Source organism: Mandrillus leucophaeus, unplaced genomic scaffold (assembly GCF_000951045.1).
Source record: "Mandrillus leucophaeus isolate KB7577 unplaced genomic scaffold, Mleu.le_1.0 Scaffold365, whole genome shotgun sequence".
In the NCBI taxonomy this organism is placed as follows: Eukaryota; Metazoa; Chordata; class Mammalia; order Primates; family Cercopithecidae; genus Mandrillus; species Mandrillus leucophaeus.
In genome coordinates this window covers 479,993-501,327 of record NW_012103865.1, presented here as the reverse complement: position 1 = coordinate 501,327, position 21,335 = coordinate 479,993, and the positions used below count along the sequence as shown (strand labels likewise).

Genomic DNA, 21,335 nt, shown 5'->3' with positions numbered 1-21,335 from the left:
AATGATCTGAATGGAGACAGAAAACAGTGGAAACTAACACTCCCTGCCCAGCCCTGTTTATATGAAGCGTTTGGTTCTTCCCTTGACTCTTGAGTGATGATGATATTCAGATGAGGCATGGACATTATGGTAAGAAAGGGAAAAAATGTATGTGTCTTGTCTGTGTATCTATCTACTGGATATATGTCTCCAAAAGCAGACAAACCCAAGGCTGTAAGGTGAACTAGGATCTGCATTTTGACTCCAGAAAGACAAAATCCATGTTGAACAAAGTGATGTTTGTATGCAGTGACTTTCTCGGTGACCTGTGTGTATCTGTCCATTGTGTGCAAGCCCTGAGACCTATTTTCCTCTGAAGATAGTGAGTGGTAGCTGTCTCCTCACACAAACCACATCTAGAGCACAGATGGCCCTCTGAAGGTATTTGATCTTACACATTCATTGTTTGCCAAACAAGTGTCTGATTCATTCTACAGCATGTGGTGTATTCTACAGCATGTGGATTGCGGTCCCCTGTGTTTTCCGGGAATGCTTTGCTCCATATAGAGGTTTTACTCTACTCATCACTGCAATTTGCACTCTGCTCTGTGGACACTTGAGGTCTGTGCTATGTTCCCTGTAACTGGAAATGAGCTCTGAACTTGTCTTTTTCCCTTGGCTGCTCCTGGCCCTTGGTACCAGCTCCCAGGGTGTCCACAACCACTTGGGATAGAAGGTGAAAGTGGAATTTCAAATGGAAGCTTCCTTGGATCTTCGATGACAAGCTTGGATGAGCTATGGACCCAACATGGGCCCTCTCAGAATTGCCAGGAGGAGGCTTTGACAGGTGCCAGATGTGCCATGGGACCTGCCTCTCTCTGCTGTGTCCAGTGGGTGCAAGTCAGCCAACGTGTGGCCAGTGTGGCTGGATGGTGTCAAAAGCAAGCAAGTTTTATGAAAATGAATCAATCCTCAGTTAATCAAATGGGTGAATCCTGACCCTCCCTAGTTTCTTTCCCTGGTCGTAATGGGGAGCTGGTGTTGGCTGTGGGATTCACTGTGGCGTCCTACCCCAAAGGCAAAGAAGACGAAAATAAAGTGTGCAGAGCTGGGCTTGATTCCCAAGTCGCAGTCTGGCTCCTGCTATGGTAGGCGGGACATCTCTCTAGCTGCTCACAGAGATGGAACTAGGGAATTGAGGGAAGAGTTAGGGGGCCAGCGAGATTTACTTGAGTCTGATTTTCCAGGTGAATGAGAAGGGAGGGCTTGGTCCGGGGCTTGGTGCCAACACTTTCCTGGGAGAGGCATGTCATCACCAAAAGCATCTGACATTGTTTTATGTTAGCAATAAGATTCAGTTGGTCAGATTTTTTGGGCTGCCTTGAAGATGCTGACACATTTTTCTGTGCTGTGATTGTTCTGAAGGCAGAGTAGCTTCAACCATTGTGAGAACCCAAATAAAAATCAATACCCCCTCCTCAAAGAACACCGTTCTAAAACACTTTTCTCTGGAAAACAGTGCCCCCTTTCTCAGAAGCTGCTGCTGCTTTTTGGATTCCATCTCTTTGTATGTGCTAATCTAGTGTACCATGGAACACATTTTGGGAGCTGGGGGTTCTGCTAACCTTTAAGGGGGACATTTGTGTCTGATCTGAGATTGGAGGATGCTTTCCAGTGTGAAGGAGTGTGAGGGAGCAGGCACAGACACAGACAGTGAGAGCAGGGTCACTTTACTGGTATAGAGACTGCAGCGGGACAGGGGTTTAGCTGTTGGCAGCTATCATGTCCTTAATCCAGTCCACATAGTTGTAGACCTTGGTGTAGTCTCCAGGCTTGTTCTTCTGGGCACAGCCATCGTCCCAGGAGACAACACCTTAGAGCTCTCCGTTGCAGGCCACAGGGCCACCATCATCAAGCTGGGGAGAAGAAGGGACAAGTTGTATGAAGAGAGAGATGGAGGAGGAATATAGCTACATTTACTCTGAATCTTAAAAGACCCCCTTCCAGCCAGCTCTATGACTCCACATCCTTCTCAGGGTGTTGCATTCTCTGTTCTTCCTAAACAGACAGCATGCAGCCCAAGGGAGCCTTCCTCATTTCTCCATGGGGGCACTGCAGGGAGCCTCCTCCGCCCTGCTACCTTGGGAGTTCAAATCTTTTTCCCAGATGGGGCCTGGGTATCAGTGGGAGCCTCAGCATGGGGCCTGGGTATCAGTGGGAGCCTCAGCATGGGAAGGGGTCAAATCCCCTGGCAAGAATCCTTGTCTCCCTCGAGGAAGCCCATGCAAAACATATTGTCCTTAATCTTTCCCAGGTAACAGGCTTTACACTTAGCCTGGGTCAGCACAGGAGCATCCAGGCACTGCAGCTCGTCTGGGTAGTTGGCTGTGAGGATCAGGAAGAGATCAAAGAAAGTCAAAATGTGGGTCAGGCCAGAGAAGGAGACAATCTAGGATGAAACATTGAAGAGGAACCCTGAAGAGGAACACTGCCCCTGGAGAGGACTCCAAAACATAAGTCCTGGAAAGGGATTCTGGCTTTTAGTTCCCAGAATGATCATTGTTGAACCCAAGACATGATCATAGCAAGTTCTCCATTTGTCCTGTCTTTTGAATTTAGGAGCCACATCCTTTATACTTTGCATCTCTCTGGTGCCCAGTGCAGAGCCTGGGGGTAATGGGCATTAGAAATGTGTCTTAAGCCTGGAGGCCAGAGGATTCAAGTTAAGGGGCATAGTTTGTTCCGGAAATTGTGAGGATGAAGGGAAGTAGAAGGACAAAGGTTCTCACTCGCTGCCAGAGCTCAGAGTGTTTCCCCAGCCAGAGATGAGGCACGCAGTGCCAGGAGCTGGAGGGGCAGTGGGCAAAGAGATGGTGGACACGTAGGCATTGATGATGGCAGGCCTGGAGAGCTTGATCAGCAGGATGTCATTGTCCAGAGTCCTCCAGTTGTATCTGGGGTGGCGGATGGTCTTGGCTGCATTGTTGAACTGTTCCAGTCCCCTGCAGGACTTTCATGTTGTGCTCACCCAGTCTCACCTGGATGCGGCTGTTGGGCAGGGCAGGCATGGTGAAGACCTTCTCCCACAGCCGGGGCACCCATCCCACCTTCCCCAGGGTCCTCAAGTTCCCTGCTCATGGACAGCTCTGGAGGCATGGGGTGGGATGTGTGGCCATATTGCATGGGCAGTAGAGGGATGTGGGTCAGTGCAGGTGTGAGACCCAGGACCTTTCTGCTTCAGAGGTTGGTGGTAGTGAGGTGGGGAAGAGGCAAAGTGATCCCACCGGAGGCTGCTCCTCAACCAGCCTTCCCAGTCTCTTTTCCACAGTCTCCACAGTCACTAGCACTGTGGGCAAAAGGAGCTCCTTTAAGATTTCCCAGCATTCTTCACCCCAGGCCTTTGCTAACTGCGCACAGTGCCTGTTCCTCCCTCCCTTCTTGGCCTGGTGAACACCACCCTTCTGTGTAATCTAATCCAAGGGTAGTCATAGCATTAGCATCTCCTGGAAACTTGTTAGAAATGTAAATTCTTTGTCCTTACCCTCACCTGCTGATCAGAACCTTGGGGATGGGACCCAGTGATTTGTGCCTTAACAAGCCTGCAGGTTGTTCTGATGCATACTCAGGTTTGAGAGTTCTTGGTGTAGGCAGCGGTTCTCAGCTCTGTCTATATACTTTACAGTTACCAGAGGTAGAGTGTTAAAGACTCACTGATATTCACACCCTCTCCCTGAAAATTTTGAGTTCATTGCCCTGGGATAGGACACAGGCATCAGTATTTTTAAAAACTCTTTCTTAGGTGGCTTTAATGTGTAGCTACCCAGCAAAAGGTACTTGCCTGCTTTTCCCACTAGCTCTGACCACCCCAAGATCATCCCTGCCTGCTTTTATGACCACAACCCTTGCTGTTTCATGGATTTGCCTGGGTGTGAGAGGTTCCTGTCTTGTGTTCACTCTCTGCTCTGTGGAGTCAGCTGCTGCCAACAAGTTTTCTTCTCCACCACCTCTCCCCTCCATCTTACCCAGCCTCAGTACTTCCCTGGGCTGAAGCCAAACTCGCCCAGGCAGCCTGGCTGAGAGCTTTGCAGTCAGGGGCCCCACACTTATGGCTTGTAGCAGTGAGCAGCTGACACCACCCACTGTTTGTTAATGAGGGAGCCACCGCAGAAGTGGGAGCCAGAATGCAGGGACACCTGGTAGGGGACAGAATTCTTCCCACAGGTGTAGCTCCCAATGATCTTGTCATCATTGTCAAAGGGGGCAGCAACTGGAGTGGAGACGGGAAGGGAGAAGGCAAGTCAGTAGCATGTTAGGGGTGGTGCTACCAGCCTGCGGTTGCTTCCTGCTAATTAGAAAACCTTAATAAGTACAGTGAGGCTAGGCAAGGGAGGGAGCACTGCCATCCCTGGTGAGCATCACTGGATGTGTCTTTCAAGTCTCTGTGTCTCCAGGGCACGTAGCTAGGTACCATGAAGGGGCTCAGATCTCTCCTCGGGTCACCAGGGTAAGGTCGCAAGGAATGTCCTCACAGTCCTTCCAGTGGGATAGGAGTTGGGTTGTGATTGTCTTACCCACTGAATGCCTCTCTCTTTTGTTCAGCACCTGTGTACTTCCCCTGGCTATTTGAGCCCTGCATTGTCAGGATACTTTGGAAAAGCTAGGAAAACCCCCTGGCTGCGTAGACCTGGCCATGACCAGCTTTCCCCATAGCTCCGATCTGTGCAGTCAGGGCAGAGTTGAGGGTAGCCCCCAGGCTCACTGCGGCAGAACAAAGGTAGATGTTGTTATTGGCCAATAGGGCAGCAATTCTTAACCTTGGCTGTATGCCTGGAATAGTTAAAAATCACCTGGGAAGCTTAAAAGCCCGGAACACAAGCTTCACCCCAGACAAATGAAGTTAGAATGTCTATAGCTGACTCTCTGGCATGAGTAATTTTTCAACCTCCTCAGGTGCATTCGAGGTTAATGGCACACTCCTCCCCTTCTTCGATGTGAAGACATTTGTCTTTCTCAGGTGCATCCTGTCACAGATTTTTTTTAGGCATCCTCACGGTTGCCCTGGTTGTGCTATTCTGGTGCTGTCAGAGCCAAGCCTGAAGCCTGCTGTTTCATATCATGGGCCAGCCCCACCTGGCCTCCCTTCCCAGCTTCTCCAACTACAGCTCGGATATGGATGAATGACAGTGGTGGGAGTGAAATTAGGGAGAAGTTGAAACAATTGAGGCTTAAAGAGAGCCCAAGGAGGTTGGGAAGTAAAGATGCCAGATGGAGGAAATAGAATATCAGAGCATAGTCTAAAGAAAAGAGGCGGCAAGAATGGAAGGGTATGTGTCTGCTAGGAAAGGGTGTGGGTGGAGCCTGAGGCAGGGCATGATACTCACTAGCAGCTCCCAAAGGTAAGGATCAGGAGTGGATTCATGGTGGTAGAGTGTCCCTGACTGGTGGTGGAGGACCTGTCTTTACACCTCCCGAGGATCGGGAGAAGAGGTGTCTGTAAGGTGAGGGTCACCACTCCTCTAAGCACAAACAAACCTGCAGCTTTCCCCTTCCCAGGGTCTTGCATCAGCTCGGCTATGTTTGGCCACTCTGTGGGTTTGTGATTCACAGGTGATAAGGAAACTTGCCTTCTCAGAGCAGAGAGGGAGACCGGCTGTTTCCTAGAAGGATGCTGGGATGGGAAAGACAGGGGAAGCCAAGTCCCAGATCACACAGCTGGGCTTTCTTAGGCCGAGGAGATGAGGGTTAGAAGGAGGGAGAATGGCCTGGCTGTTTAGGAATCTTTTCAACTATTGTGGATATATTTAACACACTTAAGGAACTGCAAGCGTTGGTAACAAGCTTGGCTTTTCAGTGTCCTGCAGTCCCCATGAGAGGAGCAAAGTCTTATCTAAGGCTCATGCCTGTGAATATGGAGATGCTTCTCTCTAGTCAGTGTGTGGGAAGGTCAAATCCAAGACTTTGGAGAAAGAGAATTCCAACAATAAGGCATAAGGAGAAGGGAGACTCAGCATTCCTTAGGATTCTGGGCTCCCAGATGGCTCTCCTTCCTACCAAGGCTTAAGGATAGGAAGTGTTTCAAAGAAGGAGGGGGCCCAGGTTATGTAGGAGCTTTCTCGGTGCATCTGGAGGATGGAAATCGAATGGCACACTCCTCCCCTTCTTCAATGTGAAGACATTTGTCTTTCTCAGGTGCATCCTGTCACAGATTTTTTTTAGGCATCCTCACGGTTGCCCTGGCAACCTGCACTCAGGGTGATGCAAACTGACCCACCAGCTCGGGGCTGATATCCTGAACCAGAATGACATGGCCCCGATCGGATATCAGAGTTTGGACCATGGTAAATCTGGGTTACATTTTGATCTGAGAATCAGCAGTAGGTAGAGATTTTTGCACATGGTAAATGGGTCACATGTTGGGTTCAATGACAGAGATTTGGAGGGGCGGATCTAGAATTTTCTATCTTAGATGCAGTGAGATTATGCTGGGCTCAGTACAAAGTGAATCTTTCCAGACAATATCCTGATTTGGGCCCTACCAAGGTTACTAAGACACAGTTGTGTAATTGACTGAGGCACAACGTGGCCAGAGCAGTGTGGAGATGGAGATGCTGTCTCCGCTCAAGTCTAATGATGTAAGGAAAGAAGGAGCTTCCTTGTGAAGGTGCTTTCCCTTCTCAGCAACTCTGAGCTCCGGTTGGTGATGGGCAGGAGTGAGCAGAGTTCAAGTTTGAATTTTTGAAAGGTAAAAGAATCAGGGATGTTTTGGAGATGGTGAACAAAATGAGAAAAGATCAGAAACCTGGCGGTGAAATTGCATATGGCCAGGGGGCTAGAGGGAGGAAGCAAATGGAAACCAGAGAGAATTGGAAAAAATGCCAAAGTGGTGTCTGTGGAGTTGAGAGGACACAGAGAGTACCTTCAGGTTCAGTTCCAGGAATGGCTGCTGAGCCAGCTTCCCCACAGCCAGGAGACCCGCTGTTCAGAGATTCCCTCTCTACCCTGTACCCCCTCTAGTCACTGATGGGCTCATACCTGACACTGCTATCCTTAGATTGTGCACGGTGCCTGACTATTTTACAAGAGTTTTCACATAAGCAACAGTGGTGCATTGCTTTTCGTTTATGCTGAGTTTTGCACTCTAACTTCCCCAAAACATGCTAATTGTGATTTGTGCAGAGTAAAATTATTTCCATTTATAGAGGAAGACAATGAGATTCAGAAGGATTCTGTTTTGCCCAAGAATACAGACAGAGCTGATCATGAGGCCAACGGAAGCCATGGAGAGCGTTGTGAAGTGTGGGAATTGCTGCAGGTGGCATCTAAAAGGAGATTCATTGAGGATCAAGGCAGAGGTCCCCAGAGGACAAATGGTACATTTGATTCCTTCCTGGTCTTTTCTTCCTAGCAGAAATAGATGATTCAATTCATCTTTCTCCTGGCACCTTGTCTCGGAGCCTTACCTTGCCACAGTTCAAGACTCATCCAGGCCATGACCGCCATGTAGATGACACACTTCTCTGCTCACGAATAACTGGATAAGCCTGAGGTAGCCGGGTTTCAGAGCATTGACAATATGGGTTTTTCCTGTGTTGTCCCTAAACACATTGTTTCATTTTGTCCCCTTATCATGGGGTCTTCACAGAACTCCTGCCTTGGAGGATAAGGAGAGACTCTTGCTCTAGCAACTGTCGACACCAGTGTGCACTAAACAGGGAGGTGAACCTTGGTAGAAGGTGGAAAAAGGTTTTGGAAACGGGGATTTTTGAATCTGTGCTTGTGGTTCTGACTCTCTGTCTGAAAGGCAACACCCAAGAATATGAGGATTTCTGTATCTAGAGCTTGAAGGCTAGCCTTCTCCAGTATTTTGTGCTCTTCATTAAATGATCACACTATAGTCTGAGGTCAGCTTTCTTCAAAAAGGAATGACCTTACAGGCAGAGAACATAGGTGGAGACTGTTACCTCATACTGTAGACTCAGATGTGTAGGATAGGCTCAGATCCAGCCGCCCAAGCTCAATTTGGAGGACATGCCAATCTTGGTACTGTTCATTCTGAACTATAGGTATCTTTGTCTACTTCTCCAAGACATCTTTCTGACTTGTGTTTAGTGCTTAGCACACTAAACCACTGTCCTTCAATTATGATAACAGTGAATCATTTCTGTGTGCTTACTATATACCACGTAACTTCCTATATGGCATGTAACTCATATAAGTTAAGAATGTTTTATTCATTTTGTTATCACAAGCACCTATGGGATTGCCCATTTTACAGATGATCAAATGAGCTTTCTGGAGGTGAAGTGACTCTTCCATCTCCCAGAGCAGCAGCTCCCAGCCAGAGCCGGCCTTGCCTGCACTCACGACCTTGGCAAAGCAACCAGAGCTAGAAACAACCTTGAGAGAAACTTTCAATGACTTTCAGCCATTTTGTCCCCCTTTTTTTTCTCTTCTCCTCTCCTGCAATTTTCTCCATCTCCAGGTACAGTTCGGGATGTGGATGCCTGTCCCCACACAAAAACACTTGGGATTCACTCCTGATACCTCAGTTCATCCTGATATCCATACCTTTAAAGTCATGTCTCACCTACATGTTTGGGTCAGATAGATGTGTGCTTTAAAATCCCAGAGGAAGGAGGCATGGACTGTGCCCTCAGATGATTATTAGTGAAGTAGATTTTTATGCTTAATTTCAGTTTAAGAGAGTGTTGCTGTGTCTCTGTCTAGAACAGGCAGCCCATTGTGGTCCTGGGTAAGAAGGGAAGCCCACAGGGACCCAGAGTTTATCACCTGTGGCTGCTAGTGTCTTCAGAGCCAGAATTGAGCTAATCCCGTGAAAGGATGGGTGCTGATGGGCAGGTGTACGGTCAGTTGCTATGGGGCTTGTTGATCTCTCAAATTCCAGGTGACAAGATCAATGCATGCTTGAGGGGCCCCTTCCCGGCAGGCTCTGGTGGCTACAAACTGGTTCAGGTGTGGAAGATCATACCACTTTACCTTTGGTTTTTTTTTTGAAAAACAGATAGTGAAAGACAGATGAAAACAAGAATTCTACCAGTGGGTAGGCAAGAATTCTCTTTTGGAAAAGGGATATTTGTGGCTCTTCCCCACACTGGCCTTGAAAGAGCTTGGCTGCAGAGTGGCTACTATTAAAATATCAAAAATACAGAAGATGCTGGTGAGGCTGCAGAGCAAAGGGAACGCTTATACACTGTTGGCCAGAGTGTAAGTTAGGTAATGGAAGAATTAATGCAGAAAGCAGTTTGAGAATTTCTGAAATAATTTAAAACAGAGCTACCTTTCTCCCCAGCAATTCCTTTACTGGGCATTTACCCAAAGGAAAATAATTGTTCTGCCAAAAAGACACATGCTCTTGCAGGTGCGTCACAGCACTATTCATAGTAGCAAAGCCATGGAATCAACCTAGGTGGCCATCAGCATTAGACTGGATGAAGGAAATGTGGTACATATACACCGTGGAATACTATGCGTCCATGAGAAGAATGAAATCATGTCCTTTTCAGCAACATGGATTGACTTGGAGACCATAATCCTAAGCAAATTCACATAGGAACAGAAACCAAATATCACATTCTCATGTATAAGTGGGAACTGAGCATTGGGTACACATGGATATAAATATGGGAACTGTAGACACTGCAACTACTAGAGGGAAGAGGGAAGGAGGGTGGAAAGGGTGAAAAACTACCCATTGGATACTATGCTCACTGCCTGAGTGATGAGATCATTTGTGCCCCAAAGCTCAACATCACACAATACACCCACGTAACAAACCTGCACATGTAGCCCCTGAATCTAAAATGAATGTTGAAATTATTTTTAAAAAATGGAGCCTGGGCCAGGAGCAGTGGCTCACGCCTGTCCTCCCAGCACTTTGGATTACTTCAGGTCAGGAGTTCAAAACCAGCCTGGCCAACATAGTGAAATCCTGTCTCTACTAAAAATCTAAAACAAAACAAAACAAAACAAAAATTAGCTGTGCATGGTGGCTCACACTTGTAATCCCAGCTACTTGGGAGGCTGAATCTCTTGAACCTGGGAGGTGGAGGCTGTAGTGAGCAGAGACTATGCTACGGCACTGCAGTCTGGCTGTAGTTGAGCCAGAAGGAGATGTTTTGTGTGAAGGCTGAGGTGGGGGCTCTTCGGAGCCTCTCTTAGCAGGAGGGCCTAATCCGTGGCGGTGGACAGAGTTGCAGTTTTCTGCCTCTTTGCCCTTGTTCTGGACCCACAGGTGAACAGTACCAGCCTCGATCCCAAGCACAGGCTCTGCAGACCTTCACATCTCACGGTTCCATGTGAGCAAATGGACTGGGAAAGGCAGTCCATTGTGTGGCCTGAGAAAAGGCAACCCCATGGCCTGGCTCTCCCACAGTATTTTGTCTTGGATTTTGAATAAACATTTTTTTGCTTGTTTTGTGTTTTTGGTGGTGATAGTGGTGGTTTATTTTACACTGACCACTTTGAAGAAATCCCATGGTTATCTATGATTTCATGCCCTGTTTCTGCTGGCAACCCTTCTGATTGGGTTGACTCACTTTTCTCTGTAAAGAGTGTAAGTGCCCCAGGTAGGAGGTGGAAGCAGCTGTCTGGAAGGCCATTGGGATCCTTATGTCTGTCTCTTGGCTTCAGGTAACCAGCTGGGCTTTGATAGGAATGATCTGAATGGAGACAGAAAACAGTGGAAACTAACACTCCCTGCCCAGCCCTGTTTCTATGAAGTGTTTGGTTCCTCCCTTGACTCTTGAGTGATGATGATATTCAGGCGAGGCATTGACATTATGGTAAGAAAGGGAAAAAATGTATATGTCTTCTCTGTGTATCTATCTATTGGATGTATATCTCCAAAAGCAGACAAACCCAAGGCTTTAAGATGAACTAGGGTCTGCCTTTGGACTCCATGAAAACAAAATCCATGTTGAACAAAGTGATGTTTGTATGCAGTGAATTTCTGGGTGATCCGTGTGTATCTGTCCATCGTGTGTGAGCCCTGAGCCCTGTTTTCCTCTGAAGATAGTGAGTGGTAGCAGTCTCCTCACATGAACCACACATCTGGAGCACAGATGGCCCTCTCAAGGTAATTGGTCTTACACATTTACTGTTTACCAAACAAGTGTCTGATGCTTACTTGGGTATATTCCACAGCATGTGGACTGCAGTCCCCTGTGTTTGCCAGGAAAGCTGTACTCCGTGTAGAAGTTTTACTCTACTCATCACTGCAATTTGCACGCTTCTCCATGGACACTTGGAGGCCTGAGCTCTGTTCACTAACTAGAATTGTGTTCTGTACTTGTCTGTCTCCCCTGGCTGCTCCTGGCCCTTGGTACCAGCTCCCAGGGGTGTCCACAACTGCTTGGGACAGATGGTGAAGGTGGAATTTCAAAGAGAAACTTGCTTGGATCTGCAGTGACGAGCTTGGACGAGCTATGGCCCCAACATGGGCCCTCTCAGAATTGCCAGGAGGGGGCTTTGGCAGGTGCCACACATGCCGCGGGGCCTGCCTCCCGCTGCTGCATCCAGTGGGTACAGACCAGTCAACATGTGATCAGAGTGGCTGGATGGTGTCACAGCCCTCAGATGTCTTTCCAGCCACCTTTTTAAAAGATTCTCAAATAACTCACTTGAAGTGTTTCAATGGCAAGCAAGTTTTTTGAAAATGAATCCTTCCTCAGTTAATTGATCAAATGGGTGAATCCTGACCCTCTCTAGTTTCCTTCCCTGGTCAGAGTAGGGAGCTGATGTTAGCTGTGGGATTCACTGTGGCATCCTACCCCAAAGGCAAAGAAGACGAAAATAAAGTGTGCAGAACTGGGCTTGATTCCCAAGTCTCAGTCTGGCTCCTACTATGGTAGGCTGGACATCTCTCTAGCCTGTTCACAGAGATGGAACTAGGGAATTGAGGGAAGAGTTAGGGGTCCAGGGAGATTTACTTGAGTCTGATTTTCCAGGTGTATGAGAAGGGCAGGCTTGGTCCAGGGCTTGGTGCCAACACTTTCCTGGGAGAGGCATGTCATCACCAACAGTGTTTGTCATTATTGTTGTATGTTAGCAATAAGATTCAGCTGGTCAGATTTTTTGGGCCACCTCGAAGATGCTGACACATTTTCTGTGCTGTGATTGTTCTGAAGGCAGAGTAGTTGTAACCACTGTGATAACCCAAATAAAAATCAATGCCCCCCTAAAGACCACCTTCTGAAACACTCTTTCCTCTGGAAAACAGTGCCCTGCTTTCACCCAAGCTTCTTATTATTTTTGGATTCCATCTCTTTGTATGTGCTAATCTAGTGTACCATGCAACACATTTTGGGAGCTGGGGGCTCTGCTTATATTTAAGGGAGACAGCCCTGTCTGACCTGAGACTGGAGGATGCTTTCCAGTGTGGAGTGTGAGGGAGCAGGCACAGACACAGACAGTGAGAGCAGGGTCACTTTATTGGTATTGAGACTGCAGGGGGACCGGGGGCTTTAGCTGTTGGCTGCTATGGTGTCCTTAATCCAGTCCACATAGTTGTAGACCTTGGTGTAGACTCCAGGCCTATTCTTCCGGGCGCAGCCATAGCCCCAGGAGACAACTCCTTGGAGCTGTCCATTGCAGACCACAGGGCCACCAGAGTCACGCTGGGGAGAAGAAGGGAGAAGTTGTATGAAGAGAGAGATGGAGGAGGAAAATAGTTATATTTACTCTGAACGTTAAAAGATCCCTTTCCAGGCAGCTCTGTGGCTCCACGTCCTTCTCACGGTGGCCCGTTCTCTGTTCTTCCTACGCAGACAGCATGCAGCCCAAGGGAGCCTTCCTCACTTCTCCATGGGGGCACGGCAGGGAGGCTCCTTAGCCTCCCACCTTGGGAGTTCAAATCTTTTTCCCAGGTGGGGCCTGGGTATTGGTGGGAGCCTCAGCATGGGAAGGGTTGTTCAAATCACCTGGCAGGAATCCTTGCCTCCCTCAAGGAAGCCCACATAGAACATGTTGCTGGTAACCTTTCCAGGGTAGGAGGCTTCACACTTAGCCTGGGTCAGCACAGGAGCATCCAGGCACTGCAGCTCATCCGGGTAATCGGCTGTGAGGATCAGGAAGAGATCAATAAAGTAGAAATGTGGGTCAGGCTTTAGAAGGAGACAATAATCTAGGATGGAACATTGAAGAGGAACACTGCCCTGGACAGGACTCCAAAACATAAGTCCTGCAAGGGACTCTGGCTTTTAGTTCCCAACATGATCATTGTTGAGCCCCTCCCAAGACGTGATTATAGCAAGTTCTCCATTTGTCCTGTCTTTTGATTTTAGGGGCCAAGTCCTTGAGACTTTGCATCTCTCTTGTGCCCAGTGCAGAGCCTGTGTGTAATGGTCACTGGAAATGTGTTTTAAGCCTGGAAGTGAGAGGATTCAAGGTAAATGGCATGCTTTGTTCTGCAAATTGTGAGGATGGAGGGAAGTAGAAGGACAAACGGTCCCACTCACCACCAAAGCTCAGAGTGTTGCCCCAGCCAGAGATGAGGCACTCAGTGCCAGCGGCTGCAAGGGCAGAGGGCAGAGAGATGGTGGACACAAGGGCATTGATGATGGCAGGCGTTGAGAGTTTGACCAGCATGATGTCATTGTCCAGAGTCTCATTGTTGTATTTGGGGTGGCAGATGATCTTGGCTGCATGGATGAACTGCTCATTCCCCTCCAGGACTTTGATATTGTGCTCTCCCAGTCTCACCTGGATGCGGCCGATGGGCAGGGCAGGCATGGTGAAGACCTTCTCCCACAGTCGGGGCACCCATCCCACCTTCCCCAGCATCCTCAAGCTCCCTGTTTATGGACAGGTCAGGAGGCTTGTGTTGGGTGTGTAGCCATATCGCATGGGTAGGAGAGGGATGTGGGTCAGTATAGGTATGAGACCCAGGACCTTTCTGTTCCAGCTGTTGGTGGTAGTTGGTTGGGGAAGAGTCAAAGTGATCCCACCAGAGGCTGCTCCTCAACCCAGTCTCTTTCCCACAATCTCCATAGTCAATAGCACTGTGGGCACAAGGAGCTACTTGACATTTTCCCAGCATTCTTCACCCCAGGTGTTTGCTAGTTGTGCACAGTGCCTGTTCCTCCCTCCTTTCTTGTCCTGGTGAGCACCACCCTTCTGTGTAATCTAATCCAAGGGTATCCATAGCATTAGCATCTCCTGGGAACTTGTTAGAAATGTAAATTCTTGGTTCTTACCCACACCTACTGATCAGAATGTTGGGGATGGGACCCAGTGATTTGTGCCTTAACAAGCCTGCAGGTGGTTCTGATGCATACTCATGTTTGAGAGTTCTTGGTGTAGGCAGTGGTTCTCAGCTCTGTCTGTACACTCTACAGTTACCAGAGGTAGAGTGTGAAATACTCACTGATATTCACACCTTCTTCCTGGAAATTTTAAGTTAATTGCCCTGGGATAGGACATAGGCATCAGTATTTTTAAAAACTCTTTCTTAGGTGGCTTTAATGTGTAGCTAACCAGCAAAAGTACTTGCCTGCTTTTCTCACTAGCTCAGTCCACTCCAAGATCATTCCTGCCTGCTTTTATGACCACAACCCTTGCTGTTTCATGGATTTGCCGGGGTGTGAGAGGTTCCTGTCTTGTGTTCACTCTCTGCTCTGGACAGTCAGCTGCTGCCAACAAGTTTTCTTCTCTACCACCTTTCCCCTCCATCTTACCCAACCTCAGTACTTCCCTGGACTGAAGCCAAGCTTGCCCAGGCAGCCTGGCTGAGAGCTTTGCAGTCAGGGGCCCCACACTTATGGCTTGTAGCAGTGATCTGCTGACACCACCCACTGTTTGTTAATGAGGGAGCCACGGCAGAAGTGGGAGCCAGAATTCAGGGACACCTGTCTCTTAGATATTCACACCCTCTTTCTGAAAATTTTAAGTTAATCGCCCTGGGATGGGACACAGGCATTAGTATTTTTGAATTCTTTCTAAGGTGGCTTTAATGTGTAGCTAACCAGCAAAAGGTACTTGCCTGCTTTTCTCACTACCTCTGACCACCCCAAGATCATCCCTGCCTGCTTTTATGACCACAGCCCTTGCTGTTTCATGGATTTTCCTGGGTGTGAGAGGTTCCTGTCTTGTGTTCACTCTCTGCTCTGGAGAGTCAGCTGCTGCCAACAAGTTTTCTTCTTCACCATCTCTCCCCTCCATCTTACCCAACCTCAGTATTTCTCTGGGCTGAAGTCATGCTCCACCAGGCAGCCTGGCTGGGAGCTTTGCCGTCAGGGGCCCCACACTTACGTCTTGTAGCAGTGACCTGCTGACACCACCCACTGTTTGTTAATGAGGGAGCCACCGCAGAAGTGGTAGCCAGAATTCAGGGACACCTGGTAGGGGAGAGAATTCTTCCCACAGGTGTAGCCCCCAACGATCTTGTCATCATCGTCAAAGGGGGCAGCAACTGGAGTGGAGATGGGAAGGGAGAAGGCATCTTAGTGGCATATTAGGGGTAGTGCTCCTAGCCTGTGGTTGCTTTCTGCTAATTAGAAATACTTAACAAGCACAGTGAGGCTAGGCAAGGGAGGGAGCACTGCCACCCCTGGTGAGCATCACTGGATGTGGCTCCCAAGTCTTTGTGTCTGCAGGGTATATAGATAGGTGCCCAGTGGGGGCTCAGGTCTTTCCTGGGATAACCAGGCTGAGGTCTCAAGGAATGTCCTCACAGTGCTTCCAGTGGGATTGGAGTTGGGATGTGGTTGATCACCCACTGTGTGCTTCTCTCTTTTATTGATCGTCTGTGCACTTCCTCTGGCAATTTGAGCCCTGGATTGTCAGGATACTTTCCCCAAGCTAGGAAAACCCCTTGGCTGTGTAGACCTGGCCATGACCAGCTTCCCTGTCAGCTCAGATATGTGCAGTCAGGGCAGAGGTGACAGCAGCCCCCAGGTTCACTTCGGAAGAACATAGGTAGATGTTGTTATTGGCCAATAGAACAGCAATTCTTAACCTTGGCTGCATGCCTGGAATGTTAAAAATCACCTAGGAAGCTTAAAAGCTTAGTACACAGGCTACACCCCCAGAAACATGAAGTTAGAACTTCTAGAGTTTAGTCTCTGGCATCAGTAATTTTTCAACCTCCCCGGGTGCATTCGAGGTTAAGAGCAGGTATAGTGGTGCTATTCTGGTGCTGTTGGAGCCAAGCCTGAAGACTGCTGCTTCATTTCATGGGCCAGCCCCACCTGGTCTCCCAGTTTTACCAACCACAGTGCAGATATGGATGAATGACAGTGGTGGGAGTGAAGTCAGGGAGAAGGTGAAACAGGTGAGGCTTAAAGAGAGCCCAAGGAGGATGGGAAGTAGAGAAACCAGATGGAGGAAATACAATATCAGAGCACGTCAAAAGAGGAGAGGTAGCAAGAATGGAAGGGCATGTGTCTGCCAGGAAGGATGGTGGGTGGGGCCTGAGACGGGGCATGAATCTCACCAGTAGCTCCCACAAAGGCAAAGATCAGGAGTGGATTCATGGTGGTAGAGAGTGCCTGACTGGTGGTGGAAGGCCCACCTTTATACCTCCCGAGGATCGGAAGAGGAGGTGTCTGTGAGGTGTGGGTCACGGTACAGTTTTCTCGCAGTACAAACACACCTGCAGCTTTTCCCTTTCCCGGGTCTTTCATCAGCTCGGCTATGTTTGGCCACTCTGTGGGTTTGTGATTCACAGGTGATAAGGAAACTTGCCTTCTCAGAGCAGAGAGGGAGACCGGCTGTTTCCTGCAAGGATGCTGGGATGGGGAAGACAGGGGAAGCCAAAGCCCGGATCACACAGCTGGGCTTTCTTAGGCCAAGGAGATGAGGGTTAGAAGGAGGGAGAATGGCCTGGCTGTTTAAGAATCCTTTTAACTATTGGGGATGTATTTAATGTACTTAAGGAAGGGCAAGCGTTGGTAACAAGCTTGGCTTTTCGGTGTCCTGGAGCCCCAGTGAGAGGAGCAAAGTCTTATCTAAGGCCTATTCCTGTGAACATGAAGATGCTTCTCTCTAGTCAGTGTGTGGGAAGGTCAAATCCAAGGCTTTGGGGAACGAGAATTCCAACACGAAGGGGTAAGGAGAAGGGAGACTCAACATTCTATACGATTCTGGGCTTCCGGGTGGTTCTCCTTCCTACTAAGGCTCAAGGATGGGAAGTGTTTCAAAGAAGCAGGGGGCACAGGGTAGGTAGGAGCTTACTCAGTACATTTGGAGGATGGAAAACCAATGGTGCACTCCTCCCCTTTTTCAATGTGAAGACATTTGTCTGTCTCATGTGCATCCTGTCATAGGTTCTTTTTATGCAACCTCACGGTGGCCCTGGCAACCTGCACTCAGCATGATGCAAAGTGACCCACCTGTTCGGGGCTGACAGCATTAACCAGAATGACATGCCCCTGATCAGATATCAGAGTTTGGACCATGGTAAACCTGGGTTATGATCTGATCTGAGAATGAGCAGTAGGTAGAGATATAAGCACATGGTAATTGGGTCACATATTGGGTTCAGTAAGGAAGATGTGGAGGGGTGGGTCTAGAATTTTCTATTTTAGATGCAGTGAGATTATGCTGGGCTCAGTACAAAGTGAATCTTCTCAGAGAATATCCTGATTTGGGCCCTACCAAGGCTACTAAGACACAGTTGTGTAATTGACTGAGGCATAACTTGGCCAGAGCAGTGTGGAGATGGAGATGTTGTCTGCGCTCAAGTCTAATGATGTAAAGAAAGGAGGAGCTTCCTTATGAGGGTGCTTTCTCTTCTCAGCAACTCTGAGCTCAGGTTGGTGATGGGCAGGAATGAGCAGAGCTCAAGTTTGAATTCCTTGAAAGGTAAAGGAAACAGTTATGTTCTGGAGATGGTGAACAAAATGAGAAAACTCAGAAATTTGGTGGTGCAATTGAACATGGCTAGGGGGCTAGAGGGAGGAAGCAAATGGAAACCAGAGACAATTGGAGAAAATGCCAAAGTGGGGCCCGTGGAGTTCAGAGGACACAGAGAGAACCTCCGGGTTTAGCTCCTGGCATGGCCGCAGAGCCAGCTTCCCCACAGCCAGGAGATCCACTGCTCAGAGATACCCTCTCTACCTGTACCCCCTCTAAATGGTTTCCATTTGCTTCCTCCCTCTAGCCCCCGGCCCTGTCCAATTGCACCACCAAATTTCTGAGTCCCCCCATGACAAGGGGACAAAATGAAACAACATATTTAGGGACAACAAAGGAAAAGCCCATATTATCAATGCTCCAAAACCTGGCTATCTCAGGCTTGGCCAGTTATGCCTGACCAGAGAGGTGTGTCATCTACATGGCAGTCATGGCCTGGATGGGTCATAGAACTCCTGCCTTAGAGGATAGGGAGAGATTCTTGCTCTAGCAACTGTCGACACCAGTGTGCATTAAACACGGAGGTGAACCTTGGTAGAAGATGGAAAAAATTTTTGGAAAAGGAGGTTTTTGGATTAGTGCTTGTGGCTCTGACTCTCTGTCTGAAAAGTAACAGCCATAAATATGAGGATTTTCTGTATCTAGAGCTTGAAGACTAGCCTTCTCTAGTATTTTGTGCTCTTCCTTAAATGATCACAGTACATTCTGGGGTCATCTTTCTTCAAAAAGGAATGACCTTGCAGGCAGAGAATGTAGCTGTAGGTGGAGACTGTTACCTCATACTGTAGACTCAGATGTGTAGGATAGGCTCAGATCCAGCTGCCCAAGCTCAATTTGGAGAACATGCCATTCTTGGTACTGTTCATTCTGAACTATAGATTTCTTTGTCTACTTCTCTAAGATACCTTTCTGTCTTGTGTTTAGTGCTTAGCACACCAAACCACTGTCCTTCAATTATGATAACAGTGAATCATATCTGTGTGCTTACTATATACCACGTAACTTCCTATACAGCAGGTAACTCATATAAGTTAAGAATGCTTTTTTCACTTTATCATCACAACCACCTTGGGATTTTACATTTTACAGATGATCAAATGATCATTTTACAGATGATTGAATGAGTTTTCTGGAGGTAAAGTGACACTTCCATCTCCCAAAGCAACAGCTCCCAGCCAGAGCCGGCCCTCCCTGCACTCAAGACCTTGGCACAGCAACCAGAGCTGGAAAGAACCATGAGAGAAGCTTTCAATGACTTTCAATCACTTTGTCCCCCATTTTTTGTCTTCTCTCCTGCATTTTTCTCCATCTCCAGGTACAGTTTGGGATGTGGATGCTTGTCCCAACACAAAAACACTTGGGGATTCATTCCTGATACCCCAATTCATCCCGATTTTCCTCCATTTAAAGTCAGACTCACCTACCTGTTTGTTCAGAGAGATGTGTGTTTTAAAATCCCCAAGGAAGGAGGCAGGGACTGTGCCCTCAGATGATTATTGGTGAAGGGAATTTATGCCTCATTTCAGTTTAAGAAAATGTTGCTGTGTCTCTGCCTAGGACAGGCAGCCCATTGTGGCCCTGGGTGATGAGGGAAGCCCACAGAGACCCAGGGTTTGTGACGTGTGGCTGCCAGTGTCTGCAGAGCCAGAATTGAGCTAATCCTGTGAAAGGATGGGCGCTGATGGGCAGTTGTATGGTCGTTTGCTATCTGGCTTCTTGATCTCTCAAATTCTAGGTGACAAGATCAATGCATGCTTGAGGGACCCTTCCCAGCAGGCTCTGGTGGCTACAAACTGGTTCAGGTGTGGAATGTCATACTACTTTTCCTTTGGTTTTTCTATGAAAACCAAACAATGAGAGACAGATGAATTCAAGAACTCTACCAGTGTGCAGGCAATAATTCTGTTCGACAAAAGGGAGGTTTGTGGCTCTTCCCCACATTGGCCTTGAAAGAGCTTGGCTGCAGGGTGGCTATTATTAAAATGTCAAAAAAATGGAAGATGCTGTTGAGGCTGCAGAGGAAAGGGAACGTGTGTACACTGTTGGCCCGAGTGTAAATTAGTTCCTGGAAAAAGTAATGCAGAAAGCACTTTGGAGATTTCTGAAATAATTTAAAACGGAACTATGATTGCACCCAGCATTCCTTTACTGGGCATTTACCCAAAGGAAAATAATTGTTCTGCCAAAAAGAGTTGCTCTTGCATATCCGTAACAGCACTATTCACCGTAGCAAAGCCATGGAATCAACCTAGGTGGCCATCAGCGGTAGACCGGATAAAGGAAATGTGGTACATATACACAGTGGAATACTATGCAGCCATGAAAAGAATGAAATCATGTTATTTGCAGCAACATGGATGGAGGTGGAGACCATAATCCTAAGCAAATTAACATAGGAACAGAAAACCAAATATCACGTTCTCATCTATAAGTGCGAGCTGAGCATTGGGTATACATGGGTATAAAGATGGGAAGAGTAGACACTGCAACTACTAGAGGGAAGAGAGAAGGAGGGTGGAAAGGGCTGAAAAACTACCTATTGGGTGCTATGCTCACTGCCTGAGTGATGAGATCATTTGTGCCCCAAACCTCAGCATCACACAATATACCCATGTAACAAACCTGCACATGTACCCCCTGAATCTAAAATAAAAGTAGAAATTATTATTTTTTTTAAGTGGGTCCTGGGCCAGTAGCAGTGGCTCATGCCTGTAATCCCAACACTTTGGATTACTTGAGGTCAGGACAACAAAACCAACCTGGCCAACATGGTGAAACCCTGTTTCTACCAAGAATACAAAAAAAAAAAAAAAAAAAAAAAAAATTAGCTGGGCATGGTGGCAGGTGCCTGTAATCCTAGGTACTTGGGAGGCTGAATCACTTGAACCCGGGAGGCAGAGGCTGTAGTGAGGAGAGACGATGCCACGGCACTCCAGCCTGGCTGTGGTGATTCAGAAGGAGATGTTTTGTGTGAAGGCTGAAATGGGGGCTCTTCAGAGCCTCTGTGGGAAGGAGGGCATAAGCCGTGGTGGTGGACAGAGTTGCAGCTTTCTGCTTCTTTGCCCTATTGTCTGGACCCACAGGTGAACAGTAGCAGCCTCGATCCCGACCACACACTCTGGAGACCTTCACATCTCATGGTTCCATGTGAGCAAATGGACTGGGAAAGCTGTGTGGCCTGAGAACATGCAACCACATGGCCTGCCTCTCACTCAGCATTTTGTCTTGGATTTTGATTAAGCCTTTTTTTGCTTGTTAGGTGTTTTTGTTGGTGGTGGTGGTTTATTTTACACTGAACACTTGGAAGAAACGCCATGGTTATCTGTGATTTTCATGCCCTGTTTCTGCTGACAACCCTTCTGAGTGGGGTGACTCACTCTCCTGTGTAAAGAGTCTACGTGGCCCAGGTAGGAGGTGGAAGCAGGCGTCTGGAGGCCATTGGTATACTTATGTCTGTCTCTTGGCTTCAGGTAACCAGCTGGGCT

General features: G+C 47.9%; 2 protein-coding genes, 1 pseudogene and 1 gene segment (V, D, J or C); all 4 read right to left on the bottom strand.

The window, feature by feature from the left end:
- LOC105546604 overlaps positions 1-21,335 on the bottom strand; it is a 261,509-nt gene that overhangs the window by 40,120 nt on the left and 200,054 nt on the right. The gene's annotated exons all lie outside the window — the stretch shown is intronic.
- LOC105546599 overlaps positions 1-21,335 on the bottom strand; it is a 135,936-nt gene that overhangs the window by 35,930 nt on the left and 78,671 nt on the right.
- Positions 1,743-5,398, bottom strand: LOC105546590 (annotated as a pseudogene).
- LOC105546591 (putative trypsin-6) lies at positions 12,411-17,251 on the bottom strand. Of its 3 annotated transcripts, XM_011989841.1 has the most exons (6): positions 16,430-16,469; positions 15,247-15,406; positions 14,363-14,404; positions 13,455-13,708; positions 12,918-13,054; positions 12,411-12,614 (listed from the first exon to the last, which is right to left on the bottom strand). In XM_011989841.1, the coding sequence occupies exons 1-6, from the start codon at positions 16,467-16,469 to the stop codon at positions 12,462-12,464; spliced, it is 786 nt and encodes a 261-aa protein (XP_011845231.1). In that variant the 3' UTR covers positions 12,411-12,461. The 3 variants fall into 3 exon arrangements, with proteins under 3 accessions (XP_011845231.1, XP_011845230.1, XP_011845233.1); XM_011989840.1 differs by lacking the exons at positions 14,363-14,404; positions 16,430-16,469 and adding an exon at positions 17,170-17,251; XM_011989843.1 differs by lacking the exon at positions 14,363-14,404.